Here is a 16,163-nt window from a genome sequence, read left to right as displayed (position 1 = left end):
TACCTTTGGGCACCAGCTCTCTCAGGGAACGCACAGCAATTACTCCCACCCCCTGACCCCATACAGAAGGCACAAGTTGAGGTGCTCGTGGGCCTCCATTCCTCCCACAGCAAGGCAACACGCAAGAGCACAGACCAGGCAAGTACCTGGAGGTGGTGTGGTCGGAGGTGGTAGGGAGGTGGTAGATGTTGGCGTGGGCAAGGATGTGCTTCTGGTAGTAGTCGAGGTGGGTGCCGGTGTGCTAGCAAGAGTCGTCGTTGTCCCCGGGGTTGTGCTGGTGGTGGTGCTGGGGGGTATCGTAGTGGTGGCGGTGCTGGTGGGAGGCTGTGACGGCGTTGGCGTGGGAGCAGTTGTCGATACGGTAGTAGAGGATGGAGTTGGGCCTGTTGAGAAACAGCAGGGAGAGAGAAAAAGCAAGGTGCAAGATGCATGAGTGGGACCCAATAGGCACCAAACAATGTCAGCGTGATGACGAAGTTCACTGAGTACTAGTGGATTTCAGCAACCCAAGACCACAGTTCACAGCAAGTGGCAAGCTGCAGAGCGAAACTGTTCCTGAAAGCCTGCCGGGGAAAACCTTCAAAGCTTCCTACAGCCAGAACTGCAGGTGAGCGGCAGAAAAGGCCACAAGGGAAACGCAAGAGAAGAAGGGGAAGAAAGTCGGCACAGCTGTGCCCAAACAGCGCCACAAATGACAGTGCCACAAAACCAAGCCCTACTCCCATGGCACGCCACGGGTCCCGCCGAGTACATTCTCTCCAGCTGAAGGACGAGGTCCAACAGCAGCAAAACCAAGATGTCCCATCAGCTCCGTATCTGCCTAAGCTGGGCAGAGGCAGCAGGATGAAAAACCTCCTCAGAGCCGTGTTGAGTCAGGGAACACAAGACCTTCCACCCAGGAACCCTGCACCCTCCTCGCTTCCGAAACAGCCAGCCCAAGGGCTACCTTTGGGCACCAGCTGTCTCAGGGAACGCACAGCAATTACTCCCACCCCCTGACCCCATACAGAAGGCACAAGTTGAGGTGCTCATGGGCCTCCATTCCTCCCACAGCAAGGCAACACGCAAGAGCACAGACCAGGCAAGTACCTGGAGGTGGTGTGGTCGGAGGTGGTAGGGAGGTGGTAGATGTTGGCGTGGGCAAGGATGTGCTTCTGGTAGTAGTCGAGGTGGGTGCCGGTGTGCTAGCAAGAGTCGTCGTTGTCCCCGGGGTTGTGCTGGTGGTGGTGCTGGGGGGTATCGTAGTGGTGGCGGTGCTGGTGGGAGGCTGTGACGGCGTTGGCGTGGGAGCAGTTGTCGATACGGTGGTAGAGGATGGAGTTGGGCCTGTTGAGAAACAGCAGGGAGAGAGAAAAAGCAAGGTGCAAGATGCATGAGTGGGACCCAATAGGCACCAAACAATGTCAGCGTGATGACGAAGTTCACTGAGTACTAGTGGATTTCAGCAACCCAAGACCACAGTTCACAGCAAGTGGCAAGCTGCAGAGCGAAACTGTTCCTGAAAGCCTGCCGGGGAAAACCTTCAAAGCTTCCTACAGCCAGAACTGCAGGTGAGCGGCAGAAAAGGCCACAAGGGAAACGCAAGAGAAGAAGGGGAAGAAAGTCGGCACAGCTGTGCCCAAACAGCGCCACAAATGACAGTGCCACAAAACCAAGCCCTACTCCCATGGCACGCCACGGGTCCCGCCGAGTACATTCTCTCCAGCTGAAGGACGAGGTCCAACAGCAGCAAAACCAAGATGTCCCATCAGCTCCGTATCTGCCTAAGCTGGGCAGAGGCAGCAGGATGAAAAACCTCCTCAGAGCCGTGTTGAGTCAGGGAACACAAGACCTTCCACCCAGGAACCCTGCACCCTCCTCACTTCCGAAACAGCCAGCCCAAGGGCTACCTTTGGGCACCAGCTCTCTCAGGGAACGCACAGCAATTACTCCCACCCCCTGACCCCATACAGAAGGCACAAGTTGAGGTGCTCGTGGGCCTCCATTCCTCCCACAGCAAGGCAACACGCAAGAGCACAGACCAGGCAAGTACCTGGAGGTGGTGTGGTCGGAGGTGGTAGGGAGGTGGTAGATGTTGGCGTGGGCAAGGATGTGCTTCTGGTAGTAGTCGAGGTGGGTGCTGGTGTGCTAGCAACAGTCGTCGTTGTCCCCGGGGTTGTGCTGGTGGTGGTGCTGGGGGGTATCGTAGTGGTGGCGGTGCTGGTGGGAGGCTGTGACGGCGTTGGCGTGGGAGCAGTTGTCGATACGGTGGTAGAGGATGGAGTTGGGCCTGTTGAGAAACAGCAGGGAGAGAGAAAAAGCAAGGTGCAAGATGCATGAGTGGGACCCAATAGGCACCAAACAATGTCAGCGTGATGACGAAGTTCACTGAGTACTAGTGGATTTCAGCAACCCAAGACCACAGTTCACAGCAAGTGGCAAGCTGCAGAGCGAAACTGTTCCTGAAAGCCTGCCGGGGAAAACCTTCAAAGCTTCCTACAGCCAGAACTGCAGGTGAGCGGCAGAAAAGGCCACAAGGGAAACGCAAGAGAAGAAGGGGAAGAAAGTCGGCACAGCTGTGCCCAAACAGCGCCACAAATGACAGTGCCACAAAACCAAGCCCTACTCCCATGGCACGCCACGGGTCCCGCCGAGTACATTCTCTCCAGCTGAAGGACGAGGTCCAACAGCAGCAAAACCAAGATGTCCCATCAGCTCCGTATCTGCCTAAGCTGGGCAGAGGCAGCAGGATGAAAAACCTCCTCAGAGCCGTGTTGAGTCAGGGAACACAAGACCTTCTACCCAGGAACCCTGCACCCTCCTCACTTCCGAAACAGCCAGCCCAAGGGCTACCTTTGGGCACCAGCTCTCTCAGGGAACGCACAGCAATTACTCCCACCCCCTGACCCCATACAGAAGGCACAAGTTGAGGTGCTCGTGGGCCACCCTTCCTCCCACAGCAAGGCAACACGCAAGAGCACAGACCAGGCAAGTACCTGGAGGTGGTGTGGTCGGAGGTGGTAGGGAGGTGGTAGATGTTGGCGTGGGCAAGGATGTGCTTCTGGTAGTAGTCGAGGTGGGTGCCGGTGTGCTAGCAACAGTCGTCGTTGTCCCCGGGGTTGTGCTGGTGGTGGTGCTGGGGGGTATCGTAGTGGTGGCGGTGCTGGTGGGAGGCTGTGACGGCGTTGGCGTGGGAGCAGTTGTCGATACGGTGGTAGAGGATGGAGTTGGGCCTGTTGAGAAACAGCAGGGAGAGAGAAAAAGCAAGGTGCAAGATGCATGAGTGGGACCCAATAGGCACCAAACAATGTCAGCGTGATGACGAAGTTCACTGAGTACTAGTGGATTTCAGCAACCCAAGACCACAGTTCACAGCAAGTGGCAAGCTGCAGAGCGAAACTGTTCCTGAAAGCCTGCCGGGGAAAACCTTCAAAGCTTCCTACAGCCAGAACTGCAGGTGAGCGGCAGAAAAGGCCACAAGGGAAACACAAGAGAAGAAGGGGAAGAAAGTCGGCACAGCTGTGCCCAAACAGCGCCACAAATGACAGTGCCACAAAACCAAGCCCTACTCCCATGGCACGCCACGGGTCCCGCCGAGTACATTCTCTCCAGCTGAAGGACGAGGTCCAACAGCAGCAAAACCAAGATGTCCCATCAGCTCCGTATCTGCCTAAGCTGGGCAGAGGCAGCAGGATGAAAAACCTCCTCAGAGCCGTGTTGAGTCAGGGAACACAAGACCTTCCACCCAGGAACCCTGCACCCTCCTCACTTCCGAAACAGCCAGCCCAAGGGCTACCTTTGGGCACCAGCTCTCTCAGGGAACGCACAGCAATTACTCCCACCCCCTGACCCCATACAGAAGGCACAAGTTGAGGTGCTCGTGGGCCTCCATTCCTCCCACAGCAAGGCAACACGCAAGAGCACAGACCAGGCAAGTACCTGGAGGTGGTGTGGTCGGAGGTGGTAGGGAGGTGGTAGATGTTGGCGTGGGCAAGGATGTGCTTCTGGTAGTAGTCGAGGTGGGTGCCGGTGTGCTAGCAAGAGTCGTCGTTGTCCCCGGGGTTGTGCTGGTGGTGGTGCTGGGGGGTATCGTAGTGGTGGCGGTGCTGGTGGGAGGCTGTGACGGCGTTGGCGTGGGAGCAGTTGTCGATACGGTAGTAGAGGATGGAGTTGGGCCTGTTGAGAAACAGCAGGGAGAGAGAAAAAGCAAGGTGCAAGATGCATGAGTGGGACCCAATAGGCACCAAACAATGTCAGCGTGATGACGAAGTTCACTGAGTACTAGTGGATTTCAGCAACCCAAGACCACAGTTCACAGCAAGTGGCAAGCTGCAGAGCGAAACTGTTCCTGAAAGCCTGCCGGGGAAAACCTTCAAAGCTTCCTACAGCCAGAACTGCAGGTGAGCGGCAGAAAAGGCCACAAGGGAAACGCAAGAGAAGAAGGGGAAGAAAGTCGGCACAGCTGTGCCCAAACAGCGCCACAAATGACAGTGCCACAAAACCAAGCCCTACTCCCATGGCACGCCACGGGTCCCGCCGAGTACATTCTCTCCAGCTGAAGGACGAGGTCCAACAGCAGCAAAACCAAGATGTCCCATCAGCTCCGTATCTGCCTAAGCTGGGCAGAGGCAGCAGGATGAAAAACCTCCTCAGAGCCGTGTTGAGTCAGGGAACACAAGACCTTCCACCCAGGAACCCTGCACCCTCCTCGCTTCCGAAACAGCCAGCCCAAGGGCTACCTTTGGGCACCAGCTGTCTCAGGGAACGCACAGCAATTACTCCCACCCCCTGACCCCATACAGAAGGCACAAGTTGAGGTGCTCATGGGCCTCCATTCCTCCCACAGCAAGGCAACACGCAAGAGCACAGACCAGGCAAGTACCTGGAGGTGGTGTGGTCGGAGGTGGTAGGGAGGTGGTAGATGTTGGCGTGGGCAAGGATGTGCTTCTGGTAGTAGTTGAGGTGGGTGCCGGTGTGCTAGCAAGAGTCGTCGTTGTCCCCGGGGTTGTGCTGGTGGTGGTGCTGGGGGGTATCGTAGTGGTGGCGGTGCTGGTGGGAGGCTGTGACGGCGTTGGCGTGGGAGCAGTTGTCGATACGGTGGTAGAGGATGGAGTTGGGCCTGTTGAGAAACAGCAGGGAGAGAGAAAAAGCAAGGTGCAAGATGCATGAGTGGGACCCAATAGGCACCAAACAATGTCAGCGTGATGACGAAGTTCACTGAGTACTAGTGGATTTCAGCAACCCAAGACCACAGTTCACAGCAAGTGGCAAGCTGCAGAGCAAAACTGTTCCTGAAAGCCTGCCGGGGAAAACCTTCAAAGCTTCCTACAGCCAGAACTGCAGGTGAGCGGCAGAAAAGGCCACAAGGGAAACGCAAGAGAAGAAGGGGAAGAAAGTCGGCACAGCTGTGCCCAAACAGCGCCACAAATGACAGTGCCACAAAACCAAGCCCTACTCCCATGGCACGCCACGGGTCCCGCCGAGTACATTCTCTCCAGCTGAAGGACGAGGTCCAACAGCAGCAAAACCAAGATGTCCCATCAGCTCCGTATCTGCCTAAGCTGGGCAGAGGCAGCAGGATGAAAAACCTCCTCAGAGCCGTGTTGAGTCAGGGAACACAAGACCTTCCACCCAGGAACCCTGCACCCTCCTCACTTCCGAAACAGCCAGCCCAAGGGCTACCTTTGGGCACCAGCTCTCTCAGGGAACGCACAGCAATTACTCCCACCCCCTGACCCCATACAGAAGGCACAAGTTGAGGTGCTCGTGGGCCTCCATTCCTCCCACAGCAAGGCAACACGCAAGAGCACAGACCAGGCAAGTACCTGGAGGTGGTGTGGTCGGAGGTGGTAGGGAGGTGGTAGATGTTGGCGTGGGCAAGGATGTGCTTCTGGTAGTAGTCGAGGTGGGTGCTGGTGTGCTAGCAACAGTCGTCGTTGTCCCCGGGGTTGTGCTGGTGGTGGTGCTGGGGGGTATCGTAGTGGTGGCGGTGCTGGTGGGAGGCTGTGACGGCGTTGGCGTGGGAGCAGTTGTCGATACGGTGGTAGAGGATGGAGTTGGGCCTGTTGAGAAACAGCAGGGAGAGAGAAAAAGCAAGGTGCAAGATGCATGAGTGGGACCCAATAGGCACCAAACAATGTCAGCGTGATGACGAAGTTCACTGAGTACTAGTGGATTTCAGCAACCCAAGACCACAGTTCACAGCAAGTGGCAAGCTGCAGAGCAAAACTGTTCCTGAAAGCCTGCCGGGGAAAACCTTCAAAGCTTCCTACAGCCAGAACTGCAGGTGAGCGGCAGAAAAGGCCACAAGGGAAACGCAAGAGAAGAAGGGGAAGAAAGTCGGCACAGCTGTGCCCAAACAGCGCCACAAATGACAGTGCCACAAAACCAAGCCCTACTCCCATGGCACGCCACGGGTCCCGCCGAGTACATTCTCTCCAGCTGAAGGACGAGGTCCAACAGCAGCAAAACCAAGATGTCCCATCAGCTCCGTATCTGCCTAAGCTGGGCAGAGGCAGCAGGATGAAAAACCTCCTCAGAGCCGTGTTGAGTCAGGGAACACAAGACCTTCCACCCAGGAACCCTGCACCCTCCTCACTTCCGAAACAGCCAGCCCAAGGGCTACCTTTGGGCACCAGCTCTCTCAGGGAACGCACAGCAATTACTCCCACCCCCTGACCCCATACAGAAGGCACAAGTTGAGGTGCTCGTGGGCCACCCTTCCTCCCACAGCAAGGCAACACGCAAGAGCACAGACCAGGCAAGTACCTGGAGGTGGTGTGGTCGGAGGTGGTAGGGAGGTGGTAGATGTTGGCGTGGGCAAGGATGTGCTTCTGGTAGTAGTCGAGGTGGGTGCCGGTGTGCTAGCAAGAGTCGTCGTTGTCCCCGGGGTTGTGCTGGTGGTGGTGCTGGGGGGTATCGTAGTGGTGGCGGTGCTGGTGGGAGGCTGTGACGGCGTTGGCGTGGGAGCAGTTGTCGATACGGTGGTAGAGGATGGAGTTGGGCCTGTTGAGAAACAGCAGGGAGAGAGAAAAAGCAAGGTGCAAGATGCATGAGTGGGACCCAATAGGCACCAAACAATGTCAGCGTGATGACGAAGTTCACTGAGTACTAGTGGATTTCAGCAACCCAAGACCACAGTTCACAGCAAGTGGCAAGCTGCAGAGCGAAACTGTTCCTGAAAGCCTGCCGGGGAAAACCTTCAAAGCTTCCTACAGCCAGAACTGCAGGTGAGCGGCAGAAAAGGCCACAAGGGAAATGCAAGAGAAGAAGGGGAAGAAAGTCGGCACAGCTGTGCCCAAACAGCGCCACAAATGACAGTGCCACAAAACCAAGCCCTACTCCCATGGCACGCCACGGGTCCCGCCGAGTACATTCTCTCCAGCTGAAGGACGAGGTCCAACAGCAGCAAAACCAAGATGTCCCATCAGCTCCGTATCTGCCTAAGCTGGGCAGAGGCAGCAGGATGAAAAACCTCCTCAGAGCCGTGTTGAGTCAGGGAACACAAGACCTTCCACCCAGGAACCCTGCACCCTCCTCACTTCCGAAACAGCCAGCCCAAGGGCTACCTTTGGGCACCAGCTCTCTCAGGGAACGCACAGCAATTACTCCCACCCCCTGACCCCATACAGAAGGCACAAGTTGAGGTGCTCGTGGGCCTCCATTCCTCCCACAGCAAGGCAACACGCAAGAGCACAGACCAGGCAAGTACCTGGAGGTGGTGTGGTCGGAGGTGGTAGGGAGGTGGTAGATGTTGGCGTGGGCAAGGATGTGCTTCTGGTAGTAGTCGAGGTGGGTGCCGGTGTGCTAGCAAGAGTCGTCGTTGTCCCCGGGGTTGTGCTGGTGGTGGTGCTGGGGGGTATCGTAGTGGTGGCGGTGCTGGTGGGAGGCTGTGACGGCGTTGGCGTGGGAGCAGTTGTCGATACGGTGGTAGAGGATGGAGTTGGGCCTGTTGAGAAACAGCAGGGAGAGAGAAAAAGCAAGGTGCAAGATGCATGAGTGGGACCCAATAGGCACCAAACAATGTCAGCGTGATGACGAAGTTCACTGAGTACTAGTGGATTTCAGCAACCCAAGACCACAGTTCACAGCAAGTGGCAAGCTGCAGAGCGAAACTGTTCCTGAAAGCCTGCCGGGGAAAACCTTCAAAGCTTCCTACAGCCAGAACTGCAGGTGAGCGGCAGAAAAGGCCACAAGGGAAACACAAGAGAAGAAGGGGAAGAAAGTCGGCACAGCTGTGCCCAAACAGCGCCACAAATGACAGTGCCACAAAACCAAGCCCTACTCCCATGGCACGCCACGGGTCCCGCCGAGTACATTCTCTCCAGCTGAAGGACGAGGTCCAACAGCAGCAAAACCAAGATGTCCCATCAGCTCCGTATCTGCCTAAGCTGGGCAGAGGCAGCAGGATGAAAAACCTCCTCAGAGCCGTGTTGAGTCAGGGAACACAAGACCTTCCACCCAGGAACCCTGCACCCTCCTCACTTCCGAAACAGCCAGCCCAAGGGCTACCTTTGGGCACCAGCTCTCTCAGGGAACGCACAGCAATTACTCCCACCCCCTGACCCCATACAGAAGGCACAAGTTGAGGTGCTCGTGGGCCTCCATTCCTCCCACAGCAAGGCAACACGCAAGAGCACAGACCAGGCAAGTACCTGGAGGTGGTGTGGTCGGAGGTGGTAGGGAGGTGGTAGATGTTGGCGTGGGCAAGGATGTGCTTCTGGTAGTAGTCGAGGTGGGTGCCGGTGTGCTAGCAAGAGTCGTCGTTGTCCCCGGGGTTGTGCTGGTGGTGGTGCTGGGGGGTATCGTAGTGGTGGCGGTGCTGGTGGGAGGCTGTGACGGCGTTGGCGTGGGAGCAGTTGTCGATACGGTGGTAGAGGATGGAGTTGGGCCTGTTGAGAAACAGCAGGGAGAGAGAAAAAGCAAGGTGCAAGATGCATGAGTGGGACCCAATAGGCACCAAACAATGTCAGCGTGATGACGAAGTTCACTGAGTACTAGTGGATTTCAGCAACCCAAGACCACAGTTCACAGCAAGTGGCAAGCTGCAGAGCGAAACTGTTCCTGAAAGCCTGCCGGGGAAAACCTTCAAAGCTTCCTACAGCCAGAACTGCAGGTGAGCGGCAGAAAAGGCCACAAGGGAAACGCAAGAGAAGAAGGGGAAGAAAGTCGGCACAGCTGTGCCCAAACAGCGCCACAAATGACAGTGCCACAAAACCAAGCCCTACTCCCATGGCACGCCACGGGTCCCGCCGAGTACATTCTCTCCAGCTGAAGGATGAGGTCCAACAGCAGCAAAACCAAGATGTCCCATCAGCTCCGTATCTGCCTAAGCTGGGCAGAGGCAGCAGGATGAAAAACCTCCTCAGAGCCGTGTTGAGTCAGGGAACACAAGACCTTCCACCCAGGAACCCTGCACCCTCCTCACTTCCGAAACAGCCAGCCCAAGGGCTACCTTTGGGCACCAGCTCTCTCAGGGAACGCACAGCAATTACTCCCACCCCCTGACCCCATACAGAAGGCACAAGTTGAGGTGCTCGTGGGCCACCCTTCCTCCCACAGCAAGGCAACACGCAAGAGCACAGACCAGGCAAGTACCTGGAGGTGGTGTGGTCGGAGGTGGTAGGGAGGTGGTAGATGTTGGCGTGGGCAAGGATGTGCTTCTGGTAGTAGTCGAGGTGGGTGCCGGTGTGCTAGCAAGAGTCGTCGTTGTCCCCGGGGTTGTGCTGGTGGTGGTGCTGGGGGGTATCGTAGTGGTGGCGGTGCTGGTGGGAGGCTGTGACGGCGTTGGCGTGGGAGCAGTTGTCGATACGGTGGTAGAGGATGGAGTTGGGCCTGTTGAGAAACAGCAGGGAGAGAGAAAAAGCAAGGTGCAAGATGCACGAGTGGGACCCAATAGGCACCAAACAATGTCAGCGTGATGACGAAGTTCACTGAGTACTAGTGGATTTCAGCAACCCAAGACCACAGTTCACAGCAAGTGGCAAGCTGCAGAGCGAAACTGTTCCTGAAAGCCTGCCGGGGAAAACCTTCAAAGCTTCCTTCAGCCAGAACTGCAGGTGAGCGGCAGAAAAGGCCACAAGGGAAACGCAAGAGAAGAAGGGGAAGAAAGTCGGCACAGCTGTGCCCAAACAGCGCCACAAATGACAGTGCCACAAAACCAAGCCCTACTCCCATGGCACGCCACGGGTCCCGCCGAGTACATTCTCTCCAGCTGAAGGACGAGGTCCAACAGCAGCAAAACCAAGATGTCCCATCAGCTCCGTATCTGCCTAAGCTGTGCAGAGGCAGCAGGATGAAAAACCTCCTCAGAGCCGTGTTGAGTCAGGGAACACAAGACCTTCCACCCAGGAACCCTGCACCCTCCTCACTTCCGAAACAGCCAGCCCAAGGGCTACCTTTGGGCACCAGCTCTCTCAGGGAACGCACAGCAATTACTCCCACCCCCTGACCCCATACAGAAGGCACAAGTTGAGGTGCTCGTGGGCCTCCATTCCTCCCACAGCAAGGCAACACGCAAGAGCACAGACCAGGCAAGTACCTGGAGGTGGTGTGGTCGGAGGTGGTAGGGAGGTGGTAGATGTTGGCGTGGGCAAGGATGTGCTTCTGGTAGTAGTCGAGGTGGGTGCTGGTGTGCTAGCAACAGTCGTCGTTGTCCCCGGGGTTGTGCTGGTGGTGGTGCTGGGGGGTATCGTAGTGGTGGCGGTGCTGGTGGGAGGCTGTGACGGCGTTGGCGTGGGAGCAGTTGTCGATACGGTGGTAGAGGATGGAGTTGGGCCTGTTGAGAAACAGCAGGGAGAGAGAAAAAGCAAGGTGCAAGATGCATGAGTGGGACCCAATAGGCACCAAACAATGTCAGCGTGATGACGAAGTTCACTGAGTACTAGTGGATTTCAGCAACCCAAGACCACAGTTCACAGCAAGTGGCAAGCTGCAGAGCAAAACTGTTCCTGAAAGCCTGCCGGGGAAAACCTTCAAAGCTTCCTACAGCCAGAACTGCAGGTGAGCGGCAGAAAAGGCCACAAGGGAAACGCAAGAGAAGAAGGGGAAGAAAGTCGGCACAGCTGTGCCCAAACAGCGCCACAAATGACAGTGCCACAAAACCAAGCCCTACTCCCATGGCACGCCACGGGTCCCGCCGAGTACATTCTCTCCAGCTGAAGGACGAGGTCCAACAGCAGCAAAACCAAGATGTCCCATCAGCTCCGTATCTGCCTAAGCTGGGCAGAGGCAGCAGGATGAAAAACCTCCTCAGAGCCGTGTTGAGTCAGGGAACACAAGACCTTCCACCCAGGAACCCTGCACCCTCCTCACTTCCGAAACAGCCAGCCCAAGGGCTACCTTTGGGCACCAGCTCTCTCAGGGAACGCACAGCAATTACTCCCACCCCCTGACCCCATACAGAAGGCACAAGTTGAGGTGCTCGTGGGCCTCCATTCCTCCCACAGCAAGGCAACACGCAAGAGCACAGACCAGGCAAGTACCTGGAGGTGGTGTGGTCGGAGGTGGTAGGGAGGTGGTAGATGTTGGCGTGGGCAAGGATGTGCTTCTGGTAGTAGTCGAGGTGGGTGCCGGTGTGCTAGCAAGAGTCGTCGTTGTCCCCGGGGTTGTGCTGGTGGTGGTGCTGGGGGGTATCGTAGTGGTGGCGGTGCTGGTGGGAGGCTGTGACAGCGTTGGCGTGGGAGCAGTTGTCGATACGGTGGTAGAGGACACTGTGCTCATGGTGTACGTAGGTGGGGCAGTTGTGGTGCTTGTAGTTGTAGTGCTAATGCAGTCTGGTATGTTGGGGATGCAGCAGACACTGATCTCATAATTGAGGCAGACTGGCATCGGTATTATACCTCCTATGTGCTGATCACTATTGTTACAGGTGAGCCCTGTGTTAACATTGCATTCGACCTTTTGCCCTAAATCTGCAATGGGAATGTCAGGGAACTTCTCTGCTCTGCATGAAATATTCTCAACTTTCACGCAGTCCCAGGAGGTGTTGTTCTTCTGAATATTCTCAAAGGTTTCGTAGTCACCACTGTTTCTGTCAGAACTATCTGGGTAACTCACATCAATCCAGTCTGTCCAGATGCAGTCACAGCCTGGGGGAAAACAACAGCAAGAAGAACAATTAGAAACATTCAGAACAGAGACTACAAGCCAGGGCACCAGCACACTGTTGGGTGCTGCTCTGGGTGTCCACTGTACACAAGGGTGCCGCTCAGCCACTGCTACACCAGTCAGCCAGCCCTGGCCACAACAAAGGTCACTTGTGTGGGCAGGCCTCCCCTTCTTGGCCCTACAAAGCACACTAGGGCCAAATCAGGACACAGGCACTGCCGAAACACATGTGCCTCCACCTTGCAGTGAGGGCACGTTGCTGTATTGGGCTTCTCATGTGCAAAATACACCCACATAAGGACAGCACATGAGATGGAGCAGGACTAAGCAGGGAATCCCGCCAGTCTCTCACCTTCTTGTGCCACTCACACCACCCCACTATCTCAGAGAGAAACCAAACACTGGGAGTGTTGTCACCACAAAGAAAGCAAGCACAGGACACACACTGCTACCGAAACGTTGGCCTGTGTCACAGCAGAATGCAGACAGCACGAGAAAAATGATGATGGGAATGCTGGGAGAACCCAGGTGCCCAGAACTTTGGTTTGTAGCAAGGGACAATCTGCAGAGCAAAACTGTTCCTGAAAGCCTGCCGGGGAAAACCTTCAAAGCTTCCTACAGCCAGAACTGCAGGTGAGCGGCAGAAAAGGCCACAAGGGAAACGCAAGAGAAGAAGGGGAAGAAAGTCGGCACAGCTGTGCCCAAACAGCGCCACAAATGACAGTGCCACAAAACCAAGCCCTACTCCCATGGCACGCCACGGGTCCCGCCGAGTACATTCTCTCCAGCTGAAGGACGAGGTCCAACAGCAGCAAAACCAAGATGTCCCATCAGCTCCGTATCTGCCTAAGCTGGGCAGAGGCAGCAGGATGAAAAACCTCCTCAGAGCCGTGTTGAGTCAGGGAACACAAGACCTTCCACCCAGGAACCCTGCACCCTCCTCACTTCCGAAACAGCCAGCCCAAGGGCTACCTTTGGGCACCAGCTCTCTCAGGGAACGCACAGCAATTACTCCCACCCCCTGACCCCATACAGAAGGCACAAGTTGAGGTGCTCGTGGGCCTCCATTCCTCCCACAGCAAGGCAACACGCAAGAGCACAGACCAGGCAAGTACCTGGAGGTGGTGTGGTCGGAGGTGGTAGGGAGGTGGTAGATGTTGGCGTGGGCAAGGATGTGCTTCTGGTAGTAGTCGAGGTGGGTGCCGGTGTGCTAGCAAGAGTCGTCGTTGTCCCCGGGGTTGTGCTGGTGGTGGTGCTGGGGGGTATCGTAGTGGTGGCGGTGCTGGTGGGAGGCTGTGACGGCGTTGGCGTGGGAGCAGTTGTCGATACGGTGGTAGAGGATGGAGTTGGGCCTGTTGAGAAACAGCAGGGAGAGAGAAAAAGCAAGGTGCAAGATGCATGAGTGGGACCCAATAGGCACCAAACAATGTCAGCGTGATGACGAAGTTCACTGAGTACTAGTGGATTTCAGCAACCCAAGACCACAGTTCACAGCAAGTGGCAAGCTGCAGAGCAAAACTGTTCCAGAAAGCCTGCCGGGGAAAACCTTCAAAGCTTCCTACAGCCAGAACTGCAGGTGAGCGGCAGAAAAGGCCACAAGGGAAACGCAAGAGAAGAAGGGGAAGAAAGTCGGCACAGCTGTGCCCAAACAGCGCCACAAATGACAGTGCCACAAAACCAAGCCCTACTCCCATGGCACGCCACGGGTCCCGCCGAGTACATTCTCTCCAGCTGAAGGACGAGGTCCAACAGCAGCAAAACCAAGATGTCCCATCAGCTCCGTATCTGCCTAAGCTGGGCAGAGGCAGCAGGATGAAAAACCTCCTCAGAGCCATGTTGAGTCAGGGAACACAAGACCTTCCACCCAGGAACCCTGCACCCTCCTCACTTCCGAAACAGCCAGCCCAAGGGCTACCTTTGGGCACCAGCTCTCTCAGGGAACGCACAGCAATTACTCCCACCCCCTGACCCCATACAGAAGGCACAAGTTGAGGTGCTCGTGGGCCTCCATTCCTCCCACAGCAAGGCAACACGCAAGAGCACAGACCAGGCAAGTACCTGGAGGTGGTGTGGTCGGAGGTGGTAGGGAGGTGGTAGATGTTGGCGTGGGCAAGGATGTGCTTCTGGTAGTAGTCGAGGTGGGTGCCGGTGTGCTAGCAACAGTCGTCGTTGTCCCCGGGGTTGTGCTGGTGGTGGTGCTGGGGGGTATCGTAGTGGTGGCGGTGCTGGTGGGAGGCTGTGACGGCGTTGGCGTGGGAGCAGTTGTCGATACGGTGGTAGAGGATGGAGTTGGGCCTGTTGAGAAACAGCAGGGAGAGAGAAAAAGCAAGGTGCAAGATGCATGAGTGGGACCCAATAGGCACCAAACAATGTCAGCGTGATGACGAAGTTCACTGAGTACTAGTGGATTTCAGCAACCCAAGACCACAGTTCACAGCAAGTGGCAAGCTGCAGAGCAAAACTGTTCCTGAAAGCCTGCCGGGGAAAACCTTCAAAGCTTCCTACAGCCAGAACTGCAGGTGAGCGGCAGAAAAGGCCACAAGGGAAACGCAAGAGAAGAAGGGGAAGAAAGTCGGCACAGCTGTGCCCAAACAGCGCCACAAATGACAGTGCCACAAAACCAAGCCCTACTCCCATGGCACGCCACGGGTCCCGCCGAGTACATTCTCTCCAGCTGAAGGACGAGGTCCAACAGCAGCAAAACCAAGATGTCCCATCAGCTCCGTATCTGCCTAAGCTGGGCAGAGGCAGCAGGATGAAAAACCTCCTCAGAGCCGTGTTGAGTCAGGGAACACAAGACCTTCCACCCAGGAACCCTGCACCCTCCTCACTTCCGAAACAGCCAGCCCAAGGGCTACCTTTGGGCACCAGCTCTCTCAGGGAACGCACAGCAATTACTCCCACCCCCTGACCCCATACAGAAGGCACAAGTTGAGGTGCTCGTGGGCCACCCTTCCTCCCACAGCAAGGCAACACGCAAGAGCACAGACCAGGCAAGTACCTGGAGGTGGTGTGGTCGGAGGTGGTAGGGAGGTGGTAGATGTTGGCGTGGGCAAGGATGTGCTTCTGGTAGTAGTCGAGGTGGGTGCCGGTGTGCTAGCAAGAGTCGTCGTTGTCCCCGGGGTTGTGCTGGTGGTGGTGCTGGGGGGTATCGTAGTGGTGGCAGTGCTGGTGGGAGGCTGTGACGGCGTTGGCGTGGGAGCAGTTGTCGATACGGTGGTAGAGGATGGAGTTGGGCCTGTTGAGAAACAGCAGGGAGAGAGAAAAAGCAAGGTGCAAGATGCATGAGTGGGACCCAATAGGCACCAAACAATGTCAGCGTGATGACGAAGTTCACTGAGTACTAGTGGATTTCAGCAACCCAAGACCACAGTTCACAGCAAGTGGCAAGCTGCAGAGCAAAACTGTTCCTGAAAGCCTGCCGGGGAAAACCTTCAAAGCTTCCTACAGCCAGAACTGCAGGTGAGCGGCAGAAAAGGCCACAAGGGAAACGCAAGAGAAGAAGGGGAAGAAAGTCGGCACAGCTGTGCCCAAACAGCGCCACAAATGACAGTGCCACAAAACCAAGCCCTACTCCCATGGCACGCCACGGGTCCCGCCGAGTACATTCTCTCCAGCTGAAGGACGAGGTCCAACAGCAGCAAAACCAAGATGTCCCATCAGCTCCGTATCTGCCTAAGCTGGGCAGAGGCAGCAGGATGAAAAACCTCCTCAGAGCCGTGTTGAGTCAGGGAACACAAGACCTTCCACCCAGGAACCCTGCACCCTCCTCACTTCCGAAACAGCCAGCCCAAGGGCTACCTTTGGGCACCAGCTCTCTCAGGGAACGCACAGCAATTACTCCCACCCCCTGACCCCATACAGAAGGCACAAGTTGAGGTGCTCGTGGGCCTCCATTCCTCCCACAGCAAGGCAACACGCAAGAGCACAGACCAGGCAAGTACCTGGAGGTGGTGTGGTCGGAGGTGGTAGGGAGGTGGTAGATGTTGGCGTGGGCAAGGATGTGCTTCTGGTAGTAGTCGAGGTGGGTGCCGGTGTGCTAGCAAGAGTCGTCGTTGTCCCCGGGGTTGTGCTGG

General features: G+C 56.5%; 1 protein-coding gene across 1 annotated transcript in view; it reads right to left on the bottom strand.

The window, feature by feature from the left end:
- MUC2 (mucin 2, oligomeric mucus/gel-forming) overlaps positions 1-16,163 on the bottom strand; it is a 69,023-nt gene that overhangs the window by 18,999 nt on the left and 33,861 nt on the right. The window contains 19 exon segments of the mRNA XM_075753028.1: positions 147-241; positions 332-383; positions 1,090-1,184; positions 1,304-1,326; positions 2,033-2,269; positions 2,976-3,212; positions 4,019-4,155; positions 4,862-4,956; positions 5,076-5,098; positions 5,805-6,041; positions 6,848-6,984; positions 7,691-7,785; positions 7,876-7,927; positions 8,634-8,728; positions 8,819-8,870; positions 9,577-9,671; positions 9,791-9,813; positions 10,520-10,756; positions 11,463-12,068. Of these exon segments, the coding sequence (XP_075609143.1) occupies positions 147-241; positions 332-383; positions 1,090-1,184; positions 1,304-1,326; positions 2,033-2,269; positions 2,976-3,212; positions 4,019-4,155; positions 4,862-4,956; positions 5,076-5,098; positions 5,805-6,041; positions 6,848-6,984; positions 7,691-7,785; positions 7,876-7,927; positions 8,634-8,728; positions 8,819-8,870; positions 9,577-9,671; positions 9,791-9,813; positions 10,520-10,756; positions 11,463-12,068 (2,623 nt within the window).

This window comes from Balearica regulorum, chromosome 5, assembly GCF_011004875.1.
Source record: "Balearica regulorum gibbericeps isolate bBalReg1 chromosome 5, bBalReg1.pri, whole genome shotgun sequence".
NCBI classification, from domain to species: Eukaryota; Metazoa; Chordata; class Aves; order Gruiformes; family Gruidae; genus Balearica; species Balearica regulorum.
This window is presented reverse-complemented; position numbering and strand designations above follow the sequence as displayed.